The following is a 21,004-nucleotide window of genomic DNA, read 5'->3' as shown; positions in this document are numbered from 1 at the left end:
TTTCATTTCAAGTGTCGTTAATTATTGGGTAATTAAGTTCCAAATTTTGCACCTTCACTCTCAATTTTAATTGTATTCTTTATTATTGACTTCGATAGCGAATGGTTAACATTTTTCCCTTCGAACAGTTTGAGCACAAGTTTCAACCTTTCAACGTCGATGGGCACATGATTATAAAAGGTCAAGTTTCAGAAGATTTTGCCTCTTCTTTACATTTAAGCGCCATTGTTTGAAGTTCATTGTGCCAGGTAATGCCTTGAAAACATGACTTACGACAGGGCTACTTATGACAGAAAAGAAACGTTTATGAGTACATATTTATGATAGGAAATAGTATCAGTAGCGATACTGTGAACAAACTCGATATTACTCATCAGTTGTCAGACAACTTTCCTAGTGCATCGGTTACATAATATTTTGCAACAATAGGGCTATTTCTCTTTCATAAGTTCAACAATGCCCACCACTGGCGGCGCCTGAAAACGGATTTTATAGTCCTGCTGAATGTTCAACGACCGGAGGTGTTTACAATGATGTTTGTCAGTTATCTTGCCTGGAGGGATATCGATTGGAGGGTGTGCCCTCTCAGAATTGCCTATCAACAGGCCTGTGGAGCGGTAATGGGATTACATCATTGTGCAAAGGTAAAGCCTATCAAAATGTATCGGTAAACATGCTCCCGTTCAGTATTATACTCACACCTATTGATAGTTGAAGAATCTTTGCAGTTGCAAACTGTTTTAATAAGTTTAATGAAAATTGATTTGCTCGTGATCACAGTGGTATCATTTCACACTTTGGCGACTTTCCAGTGTCAATTTCGCACGAAACCTTTCTAGGATTTAACAGATAAACTTTTTTTGTCTGTCTAGATGTATCACCACCGGATTTTGGAAATACATGCCCGTCCGATTTCACAGTCACGGCCCAAAGAGGTCAACTGTCCGCTGTTGTTAACTGGGTCGTCCCCACTGCAACTGACAACTCCGGGGATGAAGTCACCATTAGTCAGAACATGGAGGTCCCCATTGTGCTAGGCGATGGACAACATTTTGTAGTAGTTACAGCCACAGATCTATCCGGAAACTCTGCTGTCTGTAGTTTCACTGTCCTTGTTCAGGGTAAGACCGCTGGGAAGTGATGAACACTTCATAGCTTTACACGTCTTGTTATGAGATCTAGCTATTGTACACCCAAATTTTAAGAGGTGGATTTGTGCAATTTCGTCAAGAACCTATCACTTTATTTGTGAAAAATTTAACTGCACGAAGAGTGTAACATTTAGTATTTTATTTATATTAAAATCTTGAACATACATTTTTCATATCGTTTGTACTGTTGAAAAAATACGAAGGACAGCCAAATACTAACCACTCTTGAGGTGGGAAAAATAACATGAAGGTTATAACAGTTTCTGTTGGTCTGTAGTTGACATTACCAAGTGTCAACATAGGCTAGCCAATCGCCTCGTTCCCATTCGCCTTCAGTACCAGAGTATCGGTACATAAGTGAAGAAAGTGATTTCAGTTGCCCTATCATCATAGAGAAACAGTTTGGATGTGCTAGAAAAATGCACAGGTGATCGTTATTCTTTGGCCATTAAAATGACCAGGAGAATATTGTGTTACGTATGTTTACTTATGTCCAGCTCTCCGTTATTTTACCAGTACTGTACTGTCCCCAGCCGCCTATTCCTGTGAATGGATACCTAGATTCTCCACCATGTGCTGCACATTATGGCTCTAGTTGCAGTGTATCGTGTGATGAAGGCTACGACCTCCAGGGTTCATCTTCAGTAACCTGTGAAGCGGATACATCAAACCAGGCATACTGGACTTCAGATGATTCAGAACCCTCCTGTAGAAGTACGCAGTTTAAATATTTAGTTCTTTGAATTGATGAAAATAGAGTAGTTTTGTTAAATGTCACTACGTCTCGTAAATGCAACTCGCACATTAAGAGAAACAAAATGAATTTTAACAAACCCAATTCGGGGCTTTTTGACAAAAACATTTTGTGTTTTTCAAATCTTTGCGAATCTAAATCGATACGCTTCTCTGCAGTTTACAAATTGTAGCTTGGCTTTTGTTTGTTACAAAAAGAAAAAAAACGTAGTCAGAAAACTATTCAGCCATTACTTCGCAGTGCATGCGTTAACCTATGTTTATGATAACACACTTGTACCTATTTAAGGAATGACCGCAAACTGCATTGTATTCCTTTTCGTAGTCGTTGAGTGCCCAGAACCTATCTTGCCTGATAACGCCGTACAAACAGGATGTGTGTCCCCGTACACATATGGTACAGAGTGTCTCTTTGCGTGTGCTGTGGGATACTACAAAACAGATGGAGAATCCGGGCGAACATGTCAGGCAGATGGAACATGGTCTGGAACACCTGTGGAATGCACAAGTAAGGTGTTTGTGGATCTCCTTCTTTAGGAGTAAAATTATCTATGATGTCACATTGTATTCAGAAATAACGAATCTAGTGTTGTGAATTTGCCATTGTAAATGCTAGTACTACTTATGGGCTGTTTGATTTGCAAAATGTGAGTCACTTTATTTCTCAAGATGTCTATCTGAACAACACAGAGAAAATAAATTAACCGAAGACGGGTTTGCAAATGGACAGGAGAACAACATCGTAAAACTAAAATAACAAATTCAGTGTATCCCACCGGACCACTTACATAGTAATTCATTTAATAGAAGACAAATAGAAAATCTCGCAAAAGAAGGTAGTTTAATTAAGTAGTGGGGTAACAGGTTCAAATTGGAAAAGCAACAGTTAATAAATCTTTTAGAATGTTACGAAAACTGAATACTAAATATACTTACCCTTCTTACCTCTTCAGTTAAAAGTTGTGGTTCGTTTAGTTCCTTTCCCAATGGGGCTATATCGCCTATTTCGTGCATCGAAACCGGTGGCTTCTATGGTGATGTCTGCCTCATGAACTGCAACGCCGGATATCAGCTGCAAGGAGCAGTGTCCCATACTTGCCTAGCAACAGGAGAATGGAGCAATCCTGACGATGAACACGCATGTGAAGGTAGGCAAGATGATAAAACCTCTTAATACGTACTGCTAGGATTTCATCCTATCAGAATTTTCGAGTGAAGTTAAGGCGCACATGACAAATATTGACAAAAATGTACGGTGTTAGCCAAAGGGTTACAGAAAGGATGAGTTGAAGATCATGAGAATTCCAGGCCGAATCTGATGGATGAAAATGTTGTTAGTAATATATGACAAATGGCAGGTAGGTAGCATTATAATTGTCTGTCTTTAAGCTATATCTTTAATAGGCTAAAGACGACACCGTATGTAAGCCTATCAACTCATATTACATTTATGAGAAGACAGGCTCTTATTACTTTTGCAAGAGGAAGTGGGTCATCACTTTTCTTATCCGAGAATCCGTTTTAATTGCTAAGGGGTTTCTATATGCTAGTGAAGCACGCCTTTCTCGTTTGCGAGAGCTTTAGATTTCAAGCCCAAGGGTGCGGGTGTGGAAGAAAAGAAGACATTGGTTTTACGGGGATGCCTTTATGGTACTGTTTGACAAAATGCCTCATGGTCCATAGTCTCATACGCTACTGGTGTAAGGGTTTTCATGTGCGGCTGTTTGCAGGGAAAATATAATATTTTTTGAAAGCTAGTCATATTACACACGAGAATGATGTCCTTCTACTCATTGTTAAGTTAAAGGGACATCAGCTGTAACTTTTGACTAATTTTTCACTACTCTGTTTCAATGTATCAACTACAGAATTTCACTATAATCCGATCATCATGACCACTGCCCGGTGTCCTGCTTGCAAACGCAGCCTGTATACGTGAAATGACCATTGTTATTGTTGACAAATGTATTCTAGTCCGGACCTGAATACAAAATTTAAACAATAACAATGCAGATTATACTCATATAGGGTATATTTATGAACTAAAGATTAGGAATTTCTCCATGGTTCAGGGATTCAGAAACTGCAGATGATACACAGAACAAGCAAAATTTTAAAAATGACCAAAGTTACAGCTAATGGATCTTTAATGACTTCTCTTTGAATAGATGTGACGGCGCCCCATTTCAACGGCACCTGTCCTGAAGATCGAGTCATCTTTGCGACCAGAGGACAGACATCTGCCACGGCGACGTGGACAGAACCAATGGTCCTTGATAACAGTGGACTACCGCTCACTGTAACTTCATCCAAGGTAAATGGAGTGACTCTGAACGAAGGTCCACACACCGTTGTCATTTATGCCACTGACCAAGCTGGTAATCAAGCCATGTGCCGATTCGTCATCACGATACAAGGTACATTATATTCTTCAGTGTATGGCATAACACTTCCTGTACTGAGAACAATGATAGATGTGCTCAGTCTTGCTAAAGTTACTGAAGTCAACACCAAATTCGGTGTTGATACATGGAATGGATTACACCTGTAATCTAAATATGCCCATATAGTCAAAGGGGCGTTCCTTGGTATTCAAAATGGTCATGTGAGGGCGCTGTTTTTAAAAAGTGGCCACCCGCTTGTGGCAAAAATTGGAACAGTTGACAGTATACCTTTAAATCGACAAACGAGCATTGTTATCCTGAACATGTAAATGAACCTACATTATTGTACGTTGAATACAAGTACTTCGCACTGCAGTATAATGTTGGGTATGCCTACATTGCCCAACTAAAGCATCGTTTCTTTTTTCTAGTAACGCGATGTTCACCACTGCAAGCTCCTTCACATGGTTCCATCACCAACACATGCACCAATCACTACGGTTCAGAATGTCACGTGACTTGCAATGCTGGATACAGGCTGATCGGTTCTGAGACCACACGTTGTGAGTTAAGTAGTGACGGCGTTGCTGGCAATTGGACTGAGACCAATACTGTTTGCGAAAGTACGTACAAAGAACTAAGTTCTCCTTTTCATGGACTCTAAAGAACTTCAATCGAGTTTCCAATTTCAATTGAAAGCGCGGTCGACAAAACTGTGAGTTAACAAGGCAAAATATTAAGATACCTTTCTGATAATTGGGCAACGGAGTTTTACTAATCTAAAAGTGTAAGAAACCATGAAATACGATAAGTGGATATATTTGGAAATCTTAAAAGAGTTTACTTCATTACCTATTATCCTATGCTATTGTGTTCATATGATCAACATGATTTACCCGACTAGATATTCCTTATTATGCCCAAAGTAAACTGTCATCTCTCTTTACATTGAAGTTGTAGAGTGTCCAAGGCTGCACCTGCCATCGAATGCCGCAATTCAGGGCTGTGACGTCACGCAGGAGTTCCTGCCTTACAACACTCGATGCCAATACCAATGCAATTTCGGATACGAGTCTGTGTCTGGTTCAACTGCACGCACGTGTCTGGACAATGCAACCTGGAGTGGCGAACCAATGAACTGCCAAAGTAGGATTGCATTTTAGTGTGACTTTTGATAACATATCGTTCTCGGTCGATGATGTCTAAAAACATCAATGTCAACTGTACAATAAGTTAAGATATATTAACCTACAACAAGGCTGTTCCATGCCACCTGTCGCCCTGTTTTTCAGTGCTCATTACCCTTCACAGGGTCAACTGATGGACCTTTTGAAGATTAAGTTCAGAGGAATTTGTCTTTCAGTGCGACCACTTCCAACTAAGAGTTAAACTTAGACATATATCGGATGTTAACAACATGTTTTGGCAGAATACACTCACTACACTGTCAGTCATACGTGCCATCATTTTTTATGACAATGAATCTAATGTAGCTTTCTTTCTTGAATTGTTCCTGTCCTTCCTCAGTCCCTTTGGTATAGCATATTCAACATTCAAAGAAAACACAAAGTTGAGACAATTGAGACAAAATGCTTTAAATGAAGTAATGACTCAAATGGATTAACTTCCAACAGTTAAAACATGTGAAGGCCTCACTGAACCCCAGCATGGCACCATAACTCCCGCTAGCTGTCAATCAGAGAGTAACTATGGCGACCAGTGTGTCTATAACTGCAGCCATGGTTACCAGGTTACGGGACCATCAACTAAGCAGTGTCTTCATGATGGAACTTGGAGTCTTAATGATCAAACGACGTTCTGTCAAGGTATGTCTACGATCAACTCTGCTGGCATTGCACATCACAAACTCTATCGTCGACGCTCTCACTCATAATACTACGGGCACATTTGAAAATCCTAAAGCTGCGTGCATACAAAGTCAATGTGTTCCATACCACTAATGAATAAGGCAAATAATGTTACATTTAATATATCAATTCATCTCATCCAAAACAAAGAGTGTGCTTATTATACAAACACATATATGTACGCATCTCCGAAGTAAGTAATAGCTTCATCTTGGTAGAATCAATCAACTCTGATTATATGTAAATTTGGTCACTGACATTTACAAATCTACTATATTTCTAAAAAGTTGATAGTATTTCTAAGGACAGCATCGTGCGATATAGGATGTTTCGATCTGATTTGACATTACAGAATACTGTAATATTTCGATAAACAAATTACACTAAAAGGCTGAAGGTATGTCTGCACAAGATTTTCAATTCATTGGATGAGTTAGTTACTGAGAAGTCACTGTGGATAAATTTTTAACCAACTCTCTTGTATCGCGTCAGTCTTTGAAGCCTACGATACAGATTTTGATGTCATTTCATACTAGTAAACCATTTCTCCATTTTATGCCAGACATTCAACCTCCAAGTTTTGGTGAAACTTGCCCCGCGGATATTATGGTACTGGCGTATAAATGTTCCACATTGGGACTGGTGGACTACGTCCATCCCAGGGCAGAAGACAATGCAGGCGTAAGCTTTGAAGAGGGTCCGTACACCATGTTGCTGCCAGCAAACTGGACAGCTGGTCTCTACAGTCAAGTTTATTTGGCTGCAGACAGTGTTGGACTGGTTGGGGAGTGTCGATTTACTGTATCTGTTCAAGGTATATTCTTGCAACACTAAAACTGCTCTATGATGATTGAACTACACCAAATTGTACACGATATTTGCAGACCACAACACCGATAGATCTTTGATCTACAATATATTGTAATTTTACGACCAGAGTGCTCTTTGTAAAGGCTTGTTTGTCTTCAGTTATTTTTCGAACAGACGCCAACAAGAATCTTTTTTTCCCTTTGTCAACAGTTGTTGAGTGTCCACAGCTTTCTGCTCCAGTGAATGGCGCCATCGAGAGCCAGTCTTGTCTGAATATGTACGGTACAGTGGCTAAATTGAAATGCCATACTGGATACACATTGGTTGGTGATGATGAACTGTATTGTGGGATTGATGGACTATGGGATGGCTTGTTCCCAGTCTGTCAAGGTAAACTATATCCCTTATGCTTAAACTTGTGATGTGGTGTATCTTTTCTCGGTACTTAGTTTTCTACCGTCCAAATCATGCATTGCACAGCTAATAACAGTGGTACAATTTCTTCAATGCACGTGCTTGACATTGAATTCTGATTTAAAGGGACACAGTCGTAGGAACTGTGCTCAAAGGTTGTATGGAAACCATACGACCGATGTAAACACTGTATCCAAGGTACGATGGTGATTGATTAAAGTTAAAACATGTCTGTCATAAACTACATCGTATAATTGAAATGTTGCAGCTATGATGATGAGGTGCATTAAGATATCGTGCACGAAATACATTGTTTGTAAACAAGAAAGTCGCACAGATGCAGTTCTCACGACTGCTTCCCTTTAATGTTTTGCAGATTAAATCGCTTAAAACGATTTTGTTTGCATCTTCCAGAAAGACTTCTTAAAACATCGCACGATAGAACAGAGTTTGGACAGTTCAAAGGTCATGACTCGTAAAAGTTTGCGGTAGTTGATTTTATTTTCTGTAATTGGAGCGACGCAACATAGTGCTTTTGTTTTAAGATTGATGGTCAGTTAGTCCATACTCTTTCAATACTGATTTTCTCGTAGGATTGTTTGACAATTCACAGTACGATTGTTTGAAAGTTTCACTTTATGTATGTAAACGATCTGTTTGAGAACTTGCATTCAGCATTAGAAAGAATTCAGAGAGAACTAGCCGGGTTTTGCATCAACGGAAATCCTTTGCAACCCGTGATCTTGCTTGGTAAACTGAAAATGAAATTAATGAACGGGTTTCTGAATCAATGCACACACACACTGAAGTAAAATGTTTCCTTTTTGCGTATGCGATCAAAATGTTACATTTTGAGGAAACCAATATTATCTTCAGTGTTTTGTGGACATTTTCACACGTTTTTAAATTTGCCATCAGGTGAAGAAAGGTCTGTGTCAGCGCAAAATTTGTTAAAATCTTATTTTTCGTAAAAAGATTTCCTCGACACAGATGAGAAGGAAATATGCATATTGTTGTCAAGCGATGTAAATGCCAAATTGGCAATCCCACACAAAACGTATGCAAAAGAATATGGATTCTATGAAAAAAAACAGTGTGTGGGTTTCAATAAGACACAGGGACATCTTTTTGTTTAAGTCTTCAGAAATTAACGTCACGTCAGCAAAATATAGTTACTATGTCAACACCAATATTGTTTCCTGGGTTAATTAGTTTGCAACCAATGAGAATCCCAATGGACTGAATATGAAAGAATAAATAAAACCATTTTCCTTCAGGGTGGTCTGTTATTTGCATTTCAATAAATGAGATGAGTGCCATTGAAATAAGCAAAAGAGACAGACTGTCCCTGAAATATGTAAATATCAAAACTATTCAAGGACTTTCACGATGTTCAAGTTTGCAGTGAACTGTGGGTGTAGCTTATTGTATACTGTCAGCGATCCTATGACGGCACTGTTTTTATGGTAAATGAAATATGTCGGTGTGGTATTTAAACTGATAAATCGATGATTATATTCATGAAATCTTTGTGTACATTTAGTTACACATATTCGCCCATTTCCAAAGTTTACTTGGGATGTATTTTATATATATCTGAGAAACGAATTAACGGTAATTTCACCATGTAAATTTTATTCAAAATCCATTGTTACCTTCTTCGGTCACCTATTCACCTGGGAAAAAAACTCTTTTTGTCATCCTTATACACAGCAATAACCTGCTCATCGCTGACAACACCCGACTTTGGCATTATCAGTCCGCCGGAGTGCGCAACAAATGCTGAGCTCAATTATGGCACAACCTGCCTACTTCAGTGCAGTGATGGTTTCGTCCTAGAGGGCGCCAGTCAAAATACATGCGGTGGAAATGGTTCGTGGTCAGTGGATTTTGCCCATTCCTCCTGCAAAGGTAATGTGATATGCGATTCATTGTTTTGCAATTTAGGCAGTAAGAACCAATGCAGTTTTTGAAATTCAGAATTAAAATTATCAACTGTAGTGTTACTGTTTAAGTGATTAGCCATCTCGTGTTTGCTAAGGCTTCGTACAATGAAAAATATGACAACATATTTACAACCATCTACAAATACTAAATTACCTTGATAATGTAATAAGTAATGGGCAAAACTGAGATGATAGTGATAGAATAACGTACAGGCATTGTATAGAAAACATTTTATTCGTTAATTTATTCTTTATATTATTCTTTACGTTAATTTCTTTCATTGAAAAAGTATGCAACCAGTACTATCATTCTATGAGTAAACATGGCTGACTCGTCTCTTTATGTTTATTTCCATTATAAAGATTGTACTTTGTATGTTTACATATATGTTATTTTTCTGGAAAAAATGTAAGATAATTTGCAGTCATTATTATCGAACTATCAGTGGTTCTGTACAATTTTTCAAAAAATTACAGCAATATTTTTTCCGAAAGAATTTTTGGCTATTGTTAAATCTTTGAGTCATAAATAAATCATAGTTAAATCGCAGGTAATTTTGAAGTACATTGTATGATAGAACCGATTTGAGGCATTCGCCGCCATTTCTAAAATGGACTCATGAAGAAAATATATCATAGTTTGCAGTTATTTCATTCATTGATAAACCGTGCAACTAATGCTTGAAATTGCAATTGCAATTCTACAAGTAAACATGGCGACTCTTCTATTTTGCCCATATATATACAGACGGTGGACTCGTCTCTTTTACCATATATGGATATACATACAAATCTGTAGTGACACATAACTTTAGTAGGTTTTCAACGGCGTAATATATCGGATATTAATATTATTTCTTCAGTCTGGTTTTGATTCACGATTAAGGTAGAATGTGCTTCGGGGACAGATCGATATTCAGATTCTCAATTTTTATAATTCTTTTCTGATCTACCACTTGTTGGGGCTCATTTTAAAGCTCTTTGAGTAAGAACGTTTTTCACTGTCTTAGTTTTTCGAAAATAAAAAAAATTGTTTTTCCCTGTAGAGTTAACGCAAGGATGGCGGCCACTTTGCATTTCAAATATCGTTAAATTTTTGAGTAATTTGTTTTTCACTACTACCAAACTTTGATTGATTATTCTTGATTTGGTAAGAGTATGGTTGAAAGTTTCATTCGCGAAAGTTTAAGTCTTTCACTTTCGAGGCGCATACTAGGGTTTGTCTGGTATTTCATTATTTCAGACGTTGCTCCTCCAAGTTTTGGCCAGACGTGCCCACCCAGTACCTTGATACCAACAGTACTCCCTGAAGGCACCGCTACCACAACGGCAACGTGGACCGTCCCTACAGCGACCGATAACTCAGGTTATGTGTCTGTGCAAGGACCGGAAGGTGTAACGCCACCTGTTGATCTCGGACCAGGAAAGACATTTTTCCACTATACAGCCAAAGACGGCGCCAATCTCACATCAATTTGCAGTTTCTTCATAGAAATTGTTGGTAAGAGAAGAGCTAATGACAAAAAAGGAGACGGTATATCACTGAAATAGATGATCTATTGCTTCATAATTTGGGTTGTCCGTGTTTTGTTTGCTGCATCTGATAAAGCACAATCAACTAAGATTTAATGTGTTCACAATTCTAGAAATCATTGTAACCACAATAAAAAGCATATTAAAATACATTACACATCAAGCCCGGCCGGGGAACTAACCACTAACAGGCATTGTAAATGAGTTGCCCCCTCAACGGTCAGAAATGACACGCGGTTGTTTTTATCGGAAGGCCTGCTTTGACTTTGTCTTTGTAGAGCATTAAACAATGCCAGAGAAACATGGAAACATCCCATTAAGAAATAAAATCATTCGGATAATTTTACTGTTTACTCGAGTTTGGTGATATTCATTTAAAAGTGTTGGTGCTCAAAATGACATCTTTTCCCTTTGTTTTTGCAAAAATTACCAGATGAGGAGCCCCCAACTGCAATAAACTGCACAGAAGACCACATTATCGAGTCTCCTACCATGCCAGTAGAAGTGCGCTGGCCACAACCTGTCTTCACAGACAATGTCGAAGTTACCAGGGTCGTTTCAGACAGGAATCAGGGTTTCAGCGTGACAAAGTGGGACGTGTACACGGTCACCCAAACTGCCTATGACGCTGCTGGTAACGCTGGACTCTGCATCACAAACATCACAGTCACAGGTAATAATCTTCGAATCATTGTGCCCGTTATTAACATTCAAATCAAGCTATCAGAAAAACGATAAAGTATCTCCAGATTTTCTTGGTAAGATGATAACATAAGTGTTAACTAAACTTTAATCCTATTTTTTGACAATGCTGTAAATATTTCCAATAATTTTGTGATTACACTCTCTGTCATTGCAAGTGTATATTGGAAAACAGACAAAACACTCCAAAGATTGTTGAAAATATATTGCCTGGGTAATGAAACGACAAGAATATAAATCACTGGACTGGGTGAAAAGATTATAATGGAAGTGTTTGAGGAATTTTGAACAAAAGGAATGATGATGATGATGATGATGATGATGATGATGATGATGGTGGTGACGATGATGACGATGATGATGATGATGATGATGATAAGGATTAGATGAAGTCTCAATGGCATAAAAATATGCATAGTCCTGAAGACATTGACCAAGAAATGCAGTAAGTAAGATAGGAAAGTAAGACACTTCCAGAACTTTCTGATGTTTATTGTTGTACACAACAGGGAGAAAGCAGTGTCCACAGCTAACACCTCCAATGCATGGTGGGTTGGCCTGTGATACAGGCGGCCTGTGCACAATGCATTGTAATGTGGGCTATTTCTTCAGAAGAAAGCCTCAGTCTGACATCCTGACTTGTGCATTCAGTGACGACGGAACTGCTTACTGGAAATACGGAACAGTGTCTGACCCAGCGCCTGGCTTGCCACCCTGTATCGGTCAGTATGTAAATGTTATCCTTTGGGCATTTCTCCACTCCCATAGTGCATTGCACCAAATATAGAAAACGGTGGGGTTGCATACCAACATTCACAGTTCAAAATTGTATATTTGCTTATTTTGGTTAAGAAGTGTTGAATTTGGCAAATTTTAACAAAAAACTGTATATGCCTTTCCTTCTTATAATATTTGACTGTCTATGCACTATATGTACGTTTCAAAAGCCACCTTAACCAGGTCACCCCTAGTGCCTTGTAGATAGGTCCACACTCACCAGTGATAACAATTGATTAGGGCCAAACCATAGTGGTATTACGGGTTGAAATAAATTGGATGTCAGCTTCACTTTGCTCTTCTTTTGGTTTTTATAATTGACAACCAAGCTCATACCTGTGTTTCTTTCAATTTCAGGCAGATTTTACAATTGGAAAGACACTATCAATTTCTGAAAATCCTTTAATACTTTGCTTGCTTACAGTCTGTGTTGATCCATTTTACAAACCCTATACTGAGGCAGTTCAGTTTTTTACCTGTATGGTTTCTCTTGAGAGTGACATGTGATTTTATTTCGTATTAAGGATTTACAATGAAGATTTCAAATTATGCTTTTCTGATCATAAAATTTGCATGTGACAATGAAGTTTTATTCTCAATTATGAAAGAGATAAGTTAAATAATTTTCCTTGTTAACCTTGAGCAAACAATCCACACAAAGTTTGCAGATTTTTAATTTTCAAGGCAAACATGACATTTATGTCAAAACAGAAGCCTGAGCGAATGTTCATGTAATAATTATTGTTTCAAAGCTTTGTGGTGTTGATTGTGTTATTTAGCCATAACACAATCTTAAGGTGGACTTGCCCCTACCCAACAGTTTTTTTCAAAGAAAATTATATTTCTCATCAAAGATGACAAGGAAACCCCCTCATACTATGGTAGCAATAGTTTACTCAAAGGATGAAGGGGGTACATATTTGGGGTAGAAAACCTCAATTTGGTATTAATGATAAAAACTAATTTGCATAAATCTTCACTTCTTTCTCACCTTTCAGCTTGACAAGCTGAAAGGTGAACCCAACCAATATTTTAATCTTGGGTTCATAAATTACTTAGAATTGAATGAAACTTTGCAAAAAAAGTGATTTTGTGCAAAATACCCTGTTATGTACAGCGCCCCCGTAACTAGTATTGTGTATCCCCTTTATTTCACAGTGAATGGAAGGAATGTGAAAGCAAACTGGGCTGCAATGTATCCCGGTCAGTATGACCATCAGCATCTGGATGGTGACTGTGCAGATTCAAAGGAGCTGATCAAACAGAGCTTTGTGGATTATGTGGAGAACAGCCCCTTTGGACAAGCCGGATACTGCCAACAAGATCCTGACTTTTGTGTTGCGGATAAAACGTCCGTGACGTGCAGTGATGTGGTGCGCAAGAGACGCTCTGTGGACGTGATGAAAGCAATGCATTTTAAGGCAAATCGGAGGTATAACATCATTTATTTGAACTCTCGGTTGTCACTTTAGGCAACCTGCCTATGAAACTTGATGCATTTCAGTGGTTATTCTTTCTTCCTGGAAATACACTGAGATTTTCGGAAGCTCATAATGACCCTGAGTGACCCAAGGGTATGAACCATGATATGTTTACAATTAAGGAAGTTAAACAATTTTTTTGATATTGAAATATTTTTAGTATATTTCTGGTCAGTGGTTTGAGTGAACATATTTAAATTTTGTAGCCTTTACAGAAAATCAAGTTTTTGCCATAATGTTTTATTAAAAAAATTGAAAATTTAATTTTTCCCCCCATAGAGATTACAGAAGGTACTGCAACCATTTTGATTTATAAATATCCTTAAATATTCGGTACTACGCTTCTCATATTTCTGGAATCTCCCACAAGTACATTGACCCCTGATTTTATTTTAGGTTGGAAAAAGAGAATGGCCAAGCACTGCAATACTTGACACAAAAACATATACCTCACACACACTGCATCATTCTGACAAACCAAATACTGGATATTTCAATAACCTTTATCAAGTAGACAAACTAAACTACAGTTAATCAATGGAACAAAAATTATTAAAAAAGTGGTCAAAAGTTACAGTTAGTCTTAAACACCTTAGCATTTAACAAATCTTCATTATAATTATCTAAAAAGTGTCCACCAAAGTAATATTCTGTATTTATTTTGAATATAACAACATTAAGGGATGACCAAACTGTGAAGTTTGTTGACCTATTCAAGACCTTGAACAACAGTGAGGTCAACATGAAGACAGCAGATGTTGACAAATCCAGACTTCAAAACAAGCTACATTGTGATCCTGGCTATATCCTAGATGGTGATATATGTGGTATGTAAGCACACAAACATTCAAAATATAAAATCATATTTTACAAATTCATTGTCAGGTTTACTTTTACTGTATACCCTTGATAAACATTTTTTACATTAATTTTATTCCGAAAAAGAAACCTTTTTTGTCATAGTAATGTTGTTGCAAATACTCATCTGTGATTGGCTTGGATACATGAAGAGGCATGGTAGTCTAGCAACAAATATGCATATCCTAGCAACACTGATAGGTAACTTGGCAACAGCAAATAGATATCCAAGAAACTAACTGGTACATCATTTTCCTTGTCATTTATATTTGCAGAAAGCTGTCCCGTCGGTACATTCCATGACAAAGCATCAATGGACTGTGTTCGATGTCCCAAGGGTTATTACCAAGATGAGGAAGCACAGATGCTATGCAAATCTTGCCCGGAGAATTCCACCACTCTTGGTGACGGAATCTTCACAGCAACTGATTGCTATGGTAACCGTTAAAGCCAGTCTAACAACATACCATATATTAGCAGAAAAGCCACATCAGAATTTCTGACACAAATGTGTCTTCTAATGGTTTTCTTATACATTCAGAAATTAAATCCAAACACTGGTGATAAACAGCATAAAAAATAAGTAATGATCAGACATAAACTCTTTCTTTTTTGGCAGTTTTAATAAAAGTCATAAATGAAAATACCTTCTCAAAGTCAAGCATACACTCAAATAATATTCATGCATGATATATATCACCAATTTTTAGCTCACCTGTTCACACACGTGAGCTAATGTCACAGTGATGTCTGTCTGTGTGTCTGTTCAATATATGCAATTTTGCTGTACTCAGTTCAGTACGTGGTTTGCCTTTGTTCAAGATGCCGTTGGACAATATTCAAGCATTTACTGTTCATAGATACCAGACATTTAAACCTGTTCAAGTCTTAATGCCCAGTATAAACAGTTCAAGAATCACCATTGGTAACAATGGGTTTGGGCCAAACCAAGGTGATGAAAGTGTTAATATATACCATCACATTTCTCATGTGTGTTCTACATGTAAGAGGGCTGGAGGGTATATTTTTGAAACTGTTCTTTCAGCAATACTCAAGATTTTATGAAATGTAACTTGAATTCTCGAATAATACAAATTTGATGAAAATTATGTCTGACTATAGTAACCTTAATTGTCCCTTCATTACAATGAACTACACAGATGGGATAATTTATTGAATTAGAAATAAAAAACTTAAATAGGAATCATGTTCATTACAGGAGTTTCTCTTCTTGAAATAGATTATATCCAAAGAATTTTCAAGGAAAATCGATATTTCCTTTTTTGTTTGACAGATACAGTTCCAATTAAAATGACTGATTGAAGCAGTTTTGTTCACAATCACCGCGATTTTTCTTTGCATCATGGGGTCCATCTCAGTACCATATTGAGAAAAATAAGCCGGGTTTACCAAAGTCTAATACGCGTAAGGTTAGCCTGTTCATGCACCCCTAATTCTTTGTAAAAGTGTCAACAATCACCATTGATAGAACAATGGCTTTGTTGGGCCAGACCATAGAAAGATTTCAATGGAGATTGGTTTCTTGTACATGTAACAACTGGCATCCCAAGTTTCCATAACTTTGAACAGGCCTGGGTATCTGTTGTTAAATATCACTCCATTTTACAGGCATTCATTGGGGTGAGAGACAGGAATTTTAAAAAACTTACCAAACATTGTCCTTGATTTTCAGAAATGTGCCCAGCTGGAAGTTTTTCATTCCTTGGAATAGTACCGTGTCAACAATGTCTGCTTGGATTCTATCAACCGGAACCAATGCAGAGGTACTGCCTTCCGTGTCCTAAATGGCATACTACACTGAAATTGGGAGCCACATCACAAGACCAATGTACAGGTTTGTAAAACATTTCATTATTTTAGACAAGAAAATTTTGTTATATTTTTTATTTGTCCATGCCCATTTCACTCCATTCTCATGACTTTTACCAAAGATTATCAATGCTAATTCAACAGTCATTAATTTATGTCGTTTGTACTGCATCAGTTCCATCTACATGTAATCTCAATTGACGCACATGTTTATATGACACGAGAATGCCTGATATCCTCAGATAATCTTCATGGCTCATGTGGTATAATTATTTTATATTTTTACAGCCTTGATTCCCAGGCATAAGCCACCAGAGGGAGATACTGAACCGAAGATCATTGTTGGGGAATCATCTCCTCATCAGACCACCTCTTCCTGGGTGACCTCACCTCCCACTCTGACAGTCACACCCTGACCATAGAGGGCGCTCTACTACAGCAATGAAATCACATGGGTGATCTGCAATAGTGTAGGGAATAGCCTGTTTTCAATGAACATAAATAACTTTCTTTGCAAATATATAAGGTATCATTCCTGGTTTTTTTATTCAATTTCTTCCAAACATGACAAAAGCAAAAGAAACTAGTCATCTGAGAAAATTGTCGCAATCTATTATGATACTTGTCATCGGCAGGTAAATTAAATGGTGGTGTGACTTTTGAAACATACATGTTAGCATATAGTCAAATTATTTATGAGCTGACTAGTGAACAGGAACAACTGTCTCAAAAGTCAATTATCATATTGTTCAGATCAGGTACTAAAGAATTTATCACGGATAATTTTTGAAAATGCTATGCAAAACCTTTTTGTAAAATTATGCTGTAAGTCGGATATTTTCACATCTTAAATGTAACATACTTTGGAATGTTTTTATAAACTTTTTACAGTCTTGGATTCACACATAAAAAATTTAAGAAAACTAGATAATAAGGAGCAAATTTTTATCCTAAAAATAAATCGTTATGATAGACCTACATGTAGTATATATAGTTCAGGACAAGGTCAAATCTGAAATGTTCTATTTCACCCTGACCTATTCCTATGAACACATTTAATCTGATTTACATGAAATGTCTACGCAATCATAACAATCGCCTATGCAGCTGAAAAATTTTTTTAAAGAAAAACAGAAGATTTGTGGATGGGATCTGAGAGTTTATCTCTGAACAGATGCTCTTGATATTGCACCGAGTATGATAGGGAGTATCATCAAAACCTCATCGCAGGATGAAAACTTGATTCCTTGAGTTTTTTCCCCCCCAGCCCCTTATCCTGCCTGTGAAATTTAGTCTGTTGATATTGACCAGAAGAGTGGCAAGAGTGAGGACCAAGATAGACAACACTTTTGGTTAATTAAAGTCGTTAGGATTGAATACATACTTATAGCTACACATGTCACCCAATGTCCCCCAAGAGAACCTTTTATGTTCATATGCAATTAGTTTTATTCCAACAAGCTTCACTTAAGCTCAAAAAATTTTGATTCCACACGGTATTGCCGCTGACTTTGAGTAAACTCTACCCAATCATCCAATCAAAAGTCATTTGTGAATAGTCTGCCAGCCTGTCCTAACTATGTGTCATTGGGAGAATAGCTAGTCTATATCCCATTTACAAGTGAATGTGATCCAGCCCAAAGTAAGGTTTGCCAAATTCTAACCATCCAGTTTTCATCTGATGAAACTGATCCTTTGATTGCATCCTAAGTATAATAGCGTTGATCGCCATTTCACGTTTGTTACTAAATATACCTGCCTGTGTGTGACATCAGACAGTGCCTAAAATTCGGACAAATTTTGTTGTTGTGTGCGCAGCTGTTGTTGCAGCTTGTGTGACTTTTAGTAGCCATTGTAACTTTAGCAGGTTTTATTTTCGTCATCTATGTGGAAGATGCAGACAAATATTTATTTATGCATATTAGTGAGAAAAAATGACGTCATTTGCAATCAGCGCTGTTGTAATTTTTTGACAGTTTCTCTCTCAAATGCTGTGTCTCTGGAGATTTAACATCCTTATTGCTAATACACACACTAGCATCGCACTTCCATTGTTTGCATGGTTTGGGTTCCTTGATGCTAAACAGTTGCTTACAAATAAGAAAAGGAGTGCGAGTCTTTGCCTTCAAGGCAGTTGGCAGTGTAGTTTACCAACAGTACAGTGGCGTTGTCATTTTGTAACTCTTTTCAACCAATGATCAATATTTGACCATACAGAAATGTGTGGAAATGGCCACATCAAGAGTCAGGCGTGTCAAAATGATAAATTATATTATACAAGTACATTGATGGCGCAAGTACCGCAATCTGATTGGTTGAGACGTGCAAATAATTTCTACATCTGCACAGCAGAGGTTATGTGTAAGCATTCAATATAGACAAATCCTTTTTTGAACTTGTCAAGCCAGAGTTTCCATGCGCAGTTATAAGAGCAATAAACCAACTTAAAGCAACCATACCACGAGATTTTGACCAATTCAATTTGTATATGCACTCTCGCTTGCTTATGCACATATATGCATGTTGAGAACTGGTAAAAATCTTGTGGTATACTGATGGGTGTAATTCACTGCTTTAATAGCTATATACTAAATTCTCCCATAGCCCTCCAGTGGCCATAATTGGTTTTCTTATACCCCCTCCTTGCAATATAACCTGTTCACCTCCATCCCTGTAAACAGGTCCAGGATCCCTATTGATCACAATGGGTTTGGGCCAAACCATGTTGGTGAAAGGGTTAAACTTTAAGGAAGTCCTAACCTGAGTGAGCAGGTTTCAACACAGCAATGCCTATGGCCATGCTTGACCATACCACTCAGAACACATTAGTGTCAGGAAGAATTTAGGGGTGAAGCAAACCAGAGCTAAATGTAAGAGAGAGTCTAGTCAAAACACTAAGGCCAGCGTAAGTTTGTTCTTTGTCAAAGTTCCTAAAAGTAGGTAGATAACACAAAAAATTTCACACAAAGTCAATATACCATCATTTGACAGTGTTCTCAGACACCTGCTGACACCTGTAACTATTGCTTACAGAGAATACAATTTTACTTCACCACATGGTTCAATGATTGGAATGTGACTGCTGTAAGGCAATATTTTGTTACAGTGTACATTTTGTAACAGTCATGGCTAAGTTTTGTGACAGAATATCATCAACATAGAAACTACTACTTAAGAAAGGTTGGTGTTTTGTATCTTGAAAAATCTGAAAACCTAGACATACGCATATGCAAAACAAAGAATCAAGTCACTCTGGCCTCACATATTGTTTTATACTTGTTATCACTTCAACACAGAGCAACTGTATACATGTATGGATATTTTTGAGCATATTTTTGTATATCACCAGAACTCTAATAACGTTGATAGAATTACTGGCCATGCTAAAACTATTCAACAGCGAAAAGCTGTACCAGCATAAGTTGATAATTCAATAGAAAGGTTTGAATAAATTTAAATAAATGTGAATTTCAAGTGAAGAATACTTTTGAATAATTTTATTGGGAAGTATTTTGAAAAGTCTGTATAAAAGTGAATGTTAAATACCTTTGAAAAAGTGTACATTATTGATCAATGTGCTCTCAATATGAATTCAAATGTAGAGTTTAAAAATGATAAAATGACATAAAAACACAGGATTTCTTTACATAAAGTTCCAGACTATGGTTTGCATGTACAGGCAAGCTGTTTTGATGAGATAAATACTGCGCATTTTTTACATTTTTGAAGGGAAAAGTTGAAACATATAATTGTTGTATTGATACATGGAACTATAAGATATTGCTATATTCTCTTTGAAATACAGTACTTTGACAATATTGTACATATATCTTATTTTGAAATGGCAGCGTAAAGTTATATGCATGTATTATTAAATGTGAAAATGTCCTTTTATGAGAAAACAATTGTTATACAAATATGATTTCAAAAAGAGATAATATTAATGAGTAAAATCGTAGTACTTCTGAGTTGAAAATACACAATACAATGTTTATTTAAAATTTAAAGCAATGAGCGGATGAAATAAAATTCAAGAAAAAATTTACACAGAGTAGATTTGAGTTTTGAGGTTTTCCCGATGCTTAAGGAATGCTGAAAAATCTAGATTTGTGTTTGTAAAGTGAGTTGTAAATTTGAAAGTGGTTGTAACGATGCCATTCTTGTTTTGAAATGGTGATGTTTTTCTCATTCAACTTTAGAATTGTTAAAAAGGTAAAATAAAAGGTGCAACTTGAATTTGACTTGCTGATTGAATGCTGAGTTGTGAGTGACATAAGGTAGAAGGTGCCTCGAAAGTGAAAGACGTAAACTTTTGCTCAAATTTTCCTTAATGAAACTTTCACCCATTCTCTTACCAAATCAACAATAAAAATCGGGGGGTCACCGTGCAAAGTTTGGAACCAGCAAAACAAATTGCCCAACATTTTGTGATATTTGAAATTCAAAATGGACGCCATCCTGTGTTAAGTCTATGGGGGAAAAATTAAATTTCGGCTT

The 21,004-nt window shown here is 37.2% G+C and overlaps 1 protein-coding gene across 1 annotated transcript in view; it reads left to right on the top strand.

Annotated features, from left to right (window-relative positions):
- Positions 1 to 20,748, top strand: part of LOC139117122 (uncharacterized) — a 41,295-nt gene extending 20,547 nt beyond the window's left edge. Inside the window, exons 20-39 of the mRNA XM_070679966.1 lie at positions 450 to 644; positions 873 to 1,121; positions 1,668 to 1,865; positions 2,230 to 2,412; positions 2,858 to 3,052; positions 4,073 to 4,321; positions 4,720 to 4,911; positions 5,243 to 5,434; positions 5,923 to 6,114; positions 6,719 to 6,970; positions 7,177 to 7,356; positions 9,094 to 9,291; positions 10,570 to 10,827; positions 11,293 to 11,532; positions 12,071 to 12,283; positions 13,497 to 13,770; positions 14,501 to 14,646; positions 14,953 to 15,114; positions 16,371 to 16,532; positions 16,796 to 20,748. Of these exons, the coding sequence (XP_070536067.1) occupies positions 450 to 644; positions 873 to 1,121; positions 1,668 to 1,865; positions 2,230 to 2,412; positions 2,858 to 3,052; positions 4,073 to 4,321; positions 4,720 to 4,911; positions 5,243 to 5,434; positions 5,923 to 6,114; positions 6,719 to 6,970; positions 7,177 to 7,356; positions 9,094 to 9,291; positions 10,570 to 10,827; positions 11,293 to 11,532; positions 12,071 to 12,283; positions 13,497 to 13,770; positions 14,501 to 14,646; positions 14,953 to 15,114; positions 16,371 to 16,532; positions 16,796 to 16,923 (4,058 nt within the window). The 3' untranslated portion in view covers positions 16,924 to 20,748. The remainder of the gene's footprint in view (positions 1 to 449; positions 645 to 872; positions 1,122 to 1,667; positions 1,866 to 2,229; positions 2,413 to 2,857; positions 3,053 to 4,072; positions 4,322 to 4,719; positions 4,912 to 5,242; positions 5,435 to 5,922; positions 6,115 to 6,718; positions 6,971 to 7,176; positions 7,357 to 9,093; positions 9,292 to 10,569; positions 10,828 to 11,292; positions 11,533 to 12,070; positions 12,284 to 13,496; positions 13,771 to 14,500; positions 14,647 to 14,952; positions 15,115 to 16,370; positions 16,533 to 16,795) is intronic.
- Positions 20,749 to 21,004: the final 256 nt, after the last annotated feature.

The sequence above is a fragment of the Ptychodera flava genome, chromosome 18, assembly GCF_041260155.1.
Source record: "Ptychodera flava strain L36383 chromosome 18, AS_Pfla_20210202, whole genome shotgun sequence".
NCBI lineage: Eukaryota > Metazoa > Hemichordata > Enteropneusta > Ptychoderidae > Ptychodera > Ptychodera flava.
The sequence above is the reverse complement of the archived record's forward strand: the minus strand, read 5'-3'. Positions and strand labels throughout refer to the sequence as shown.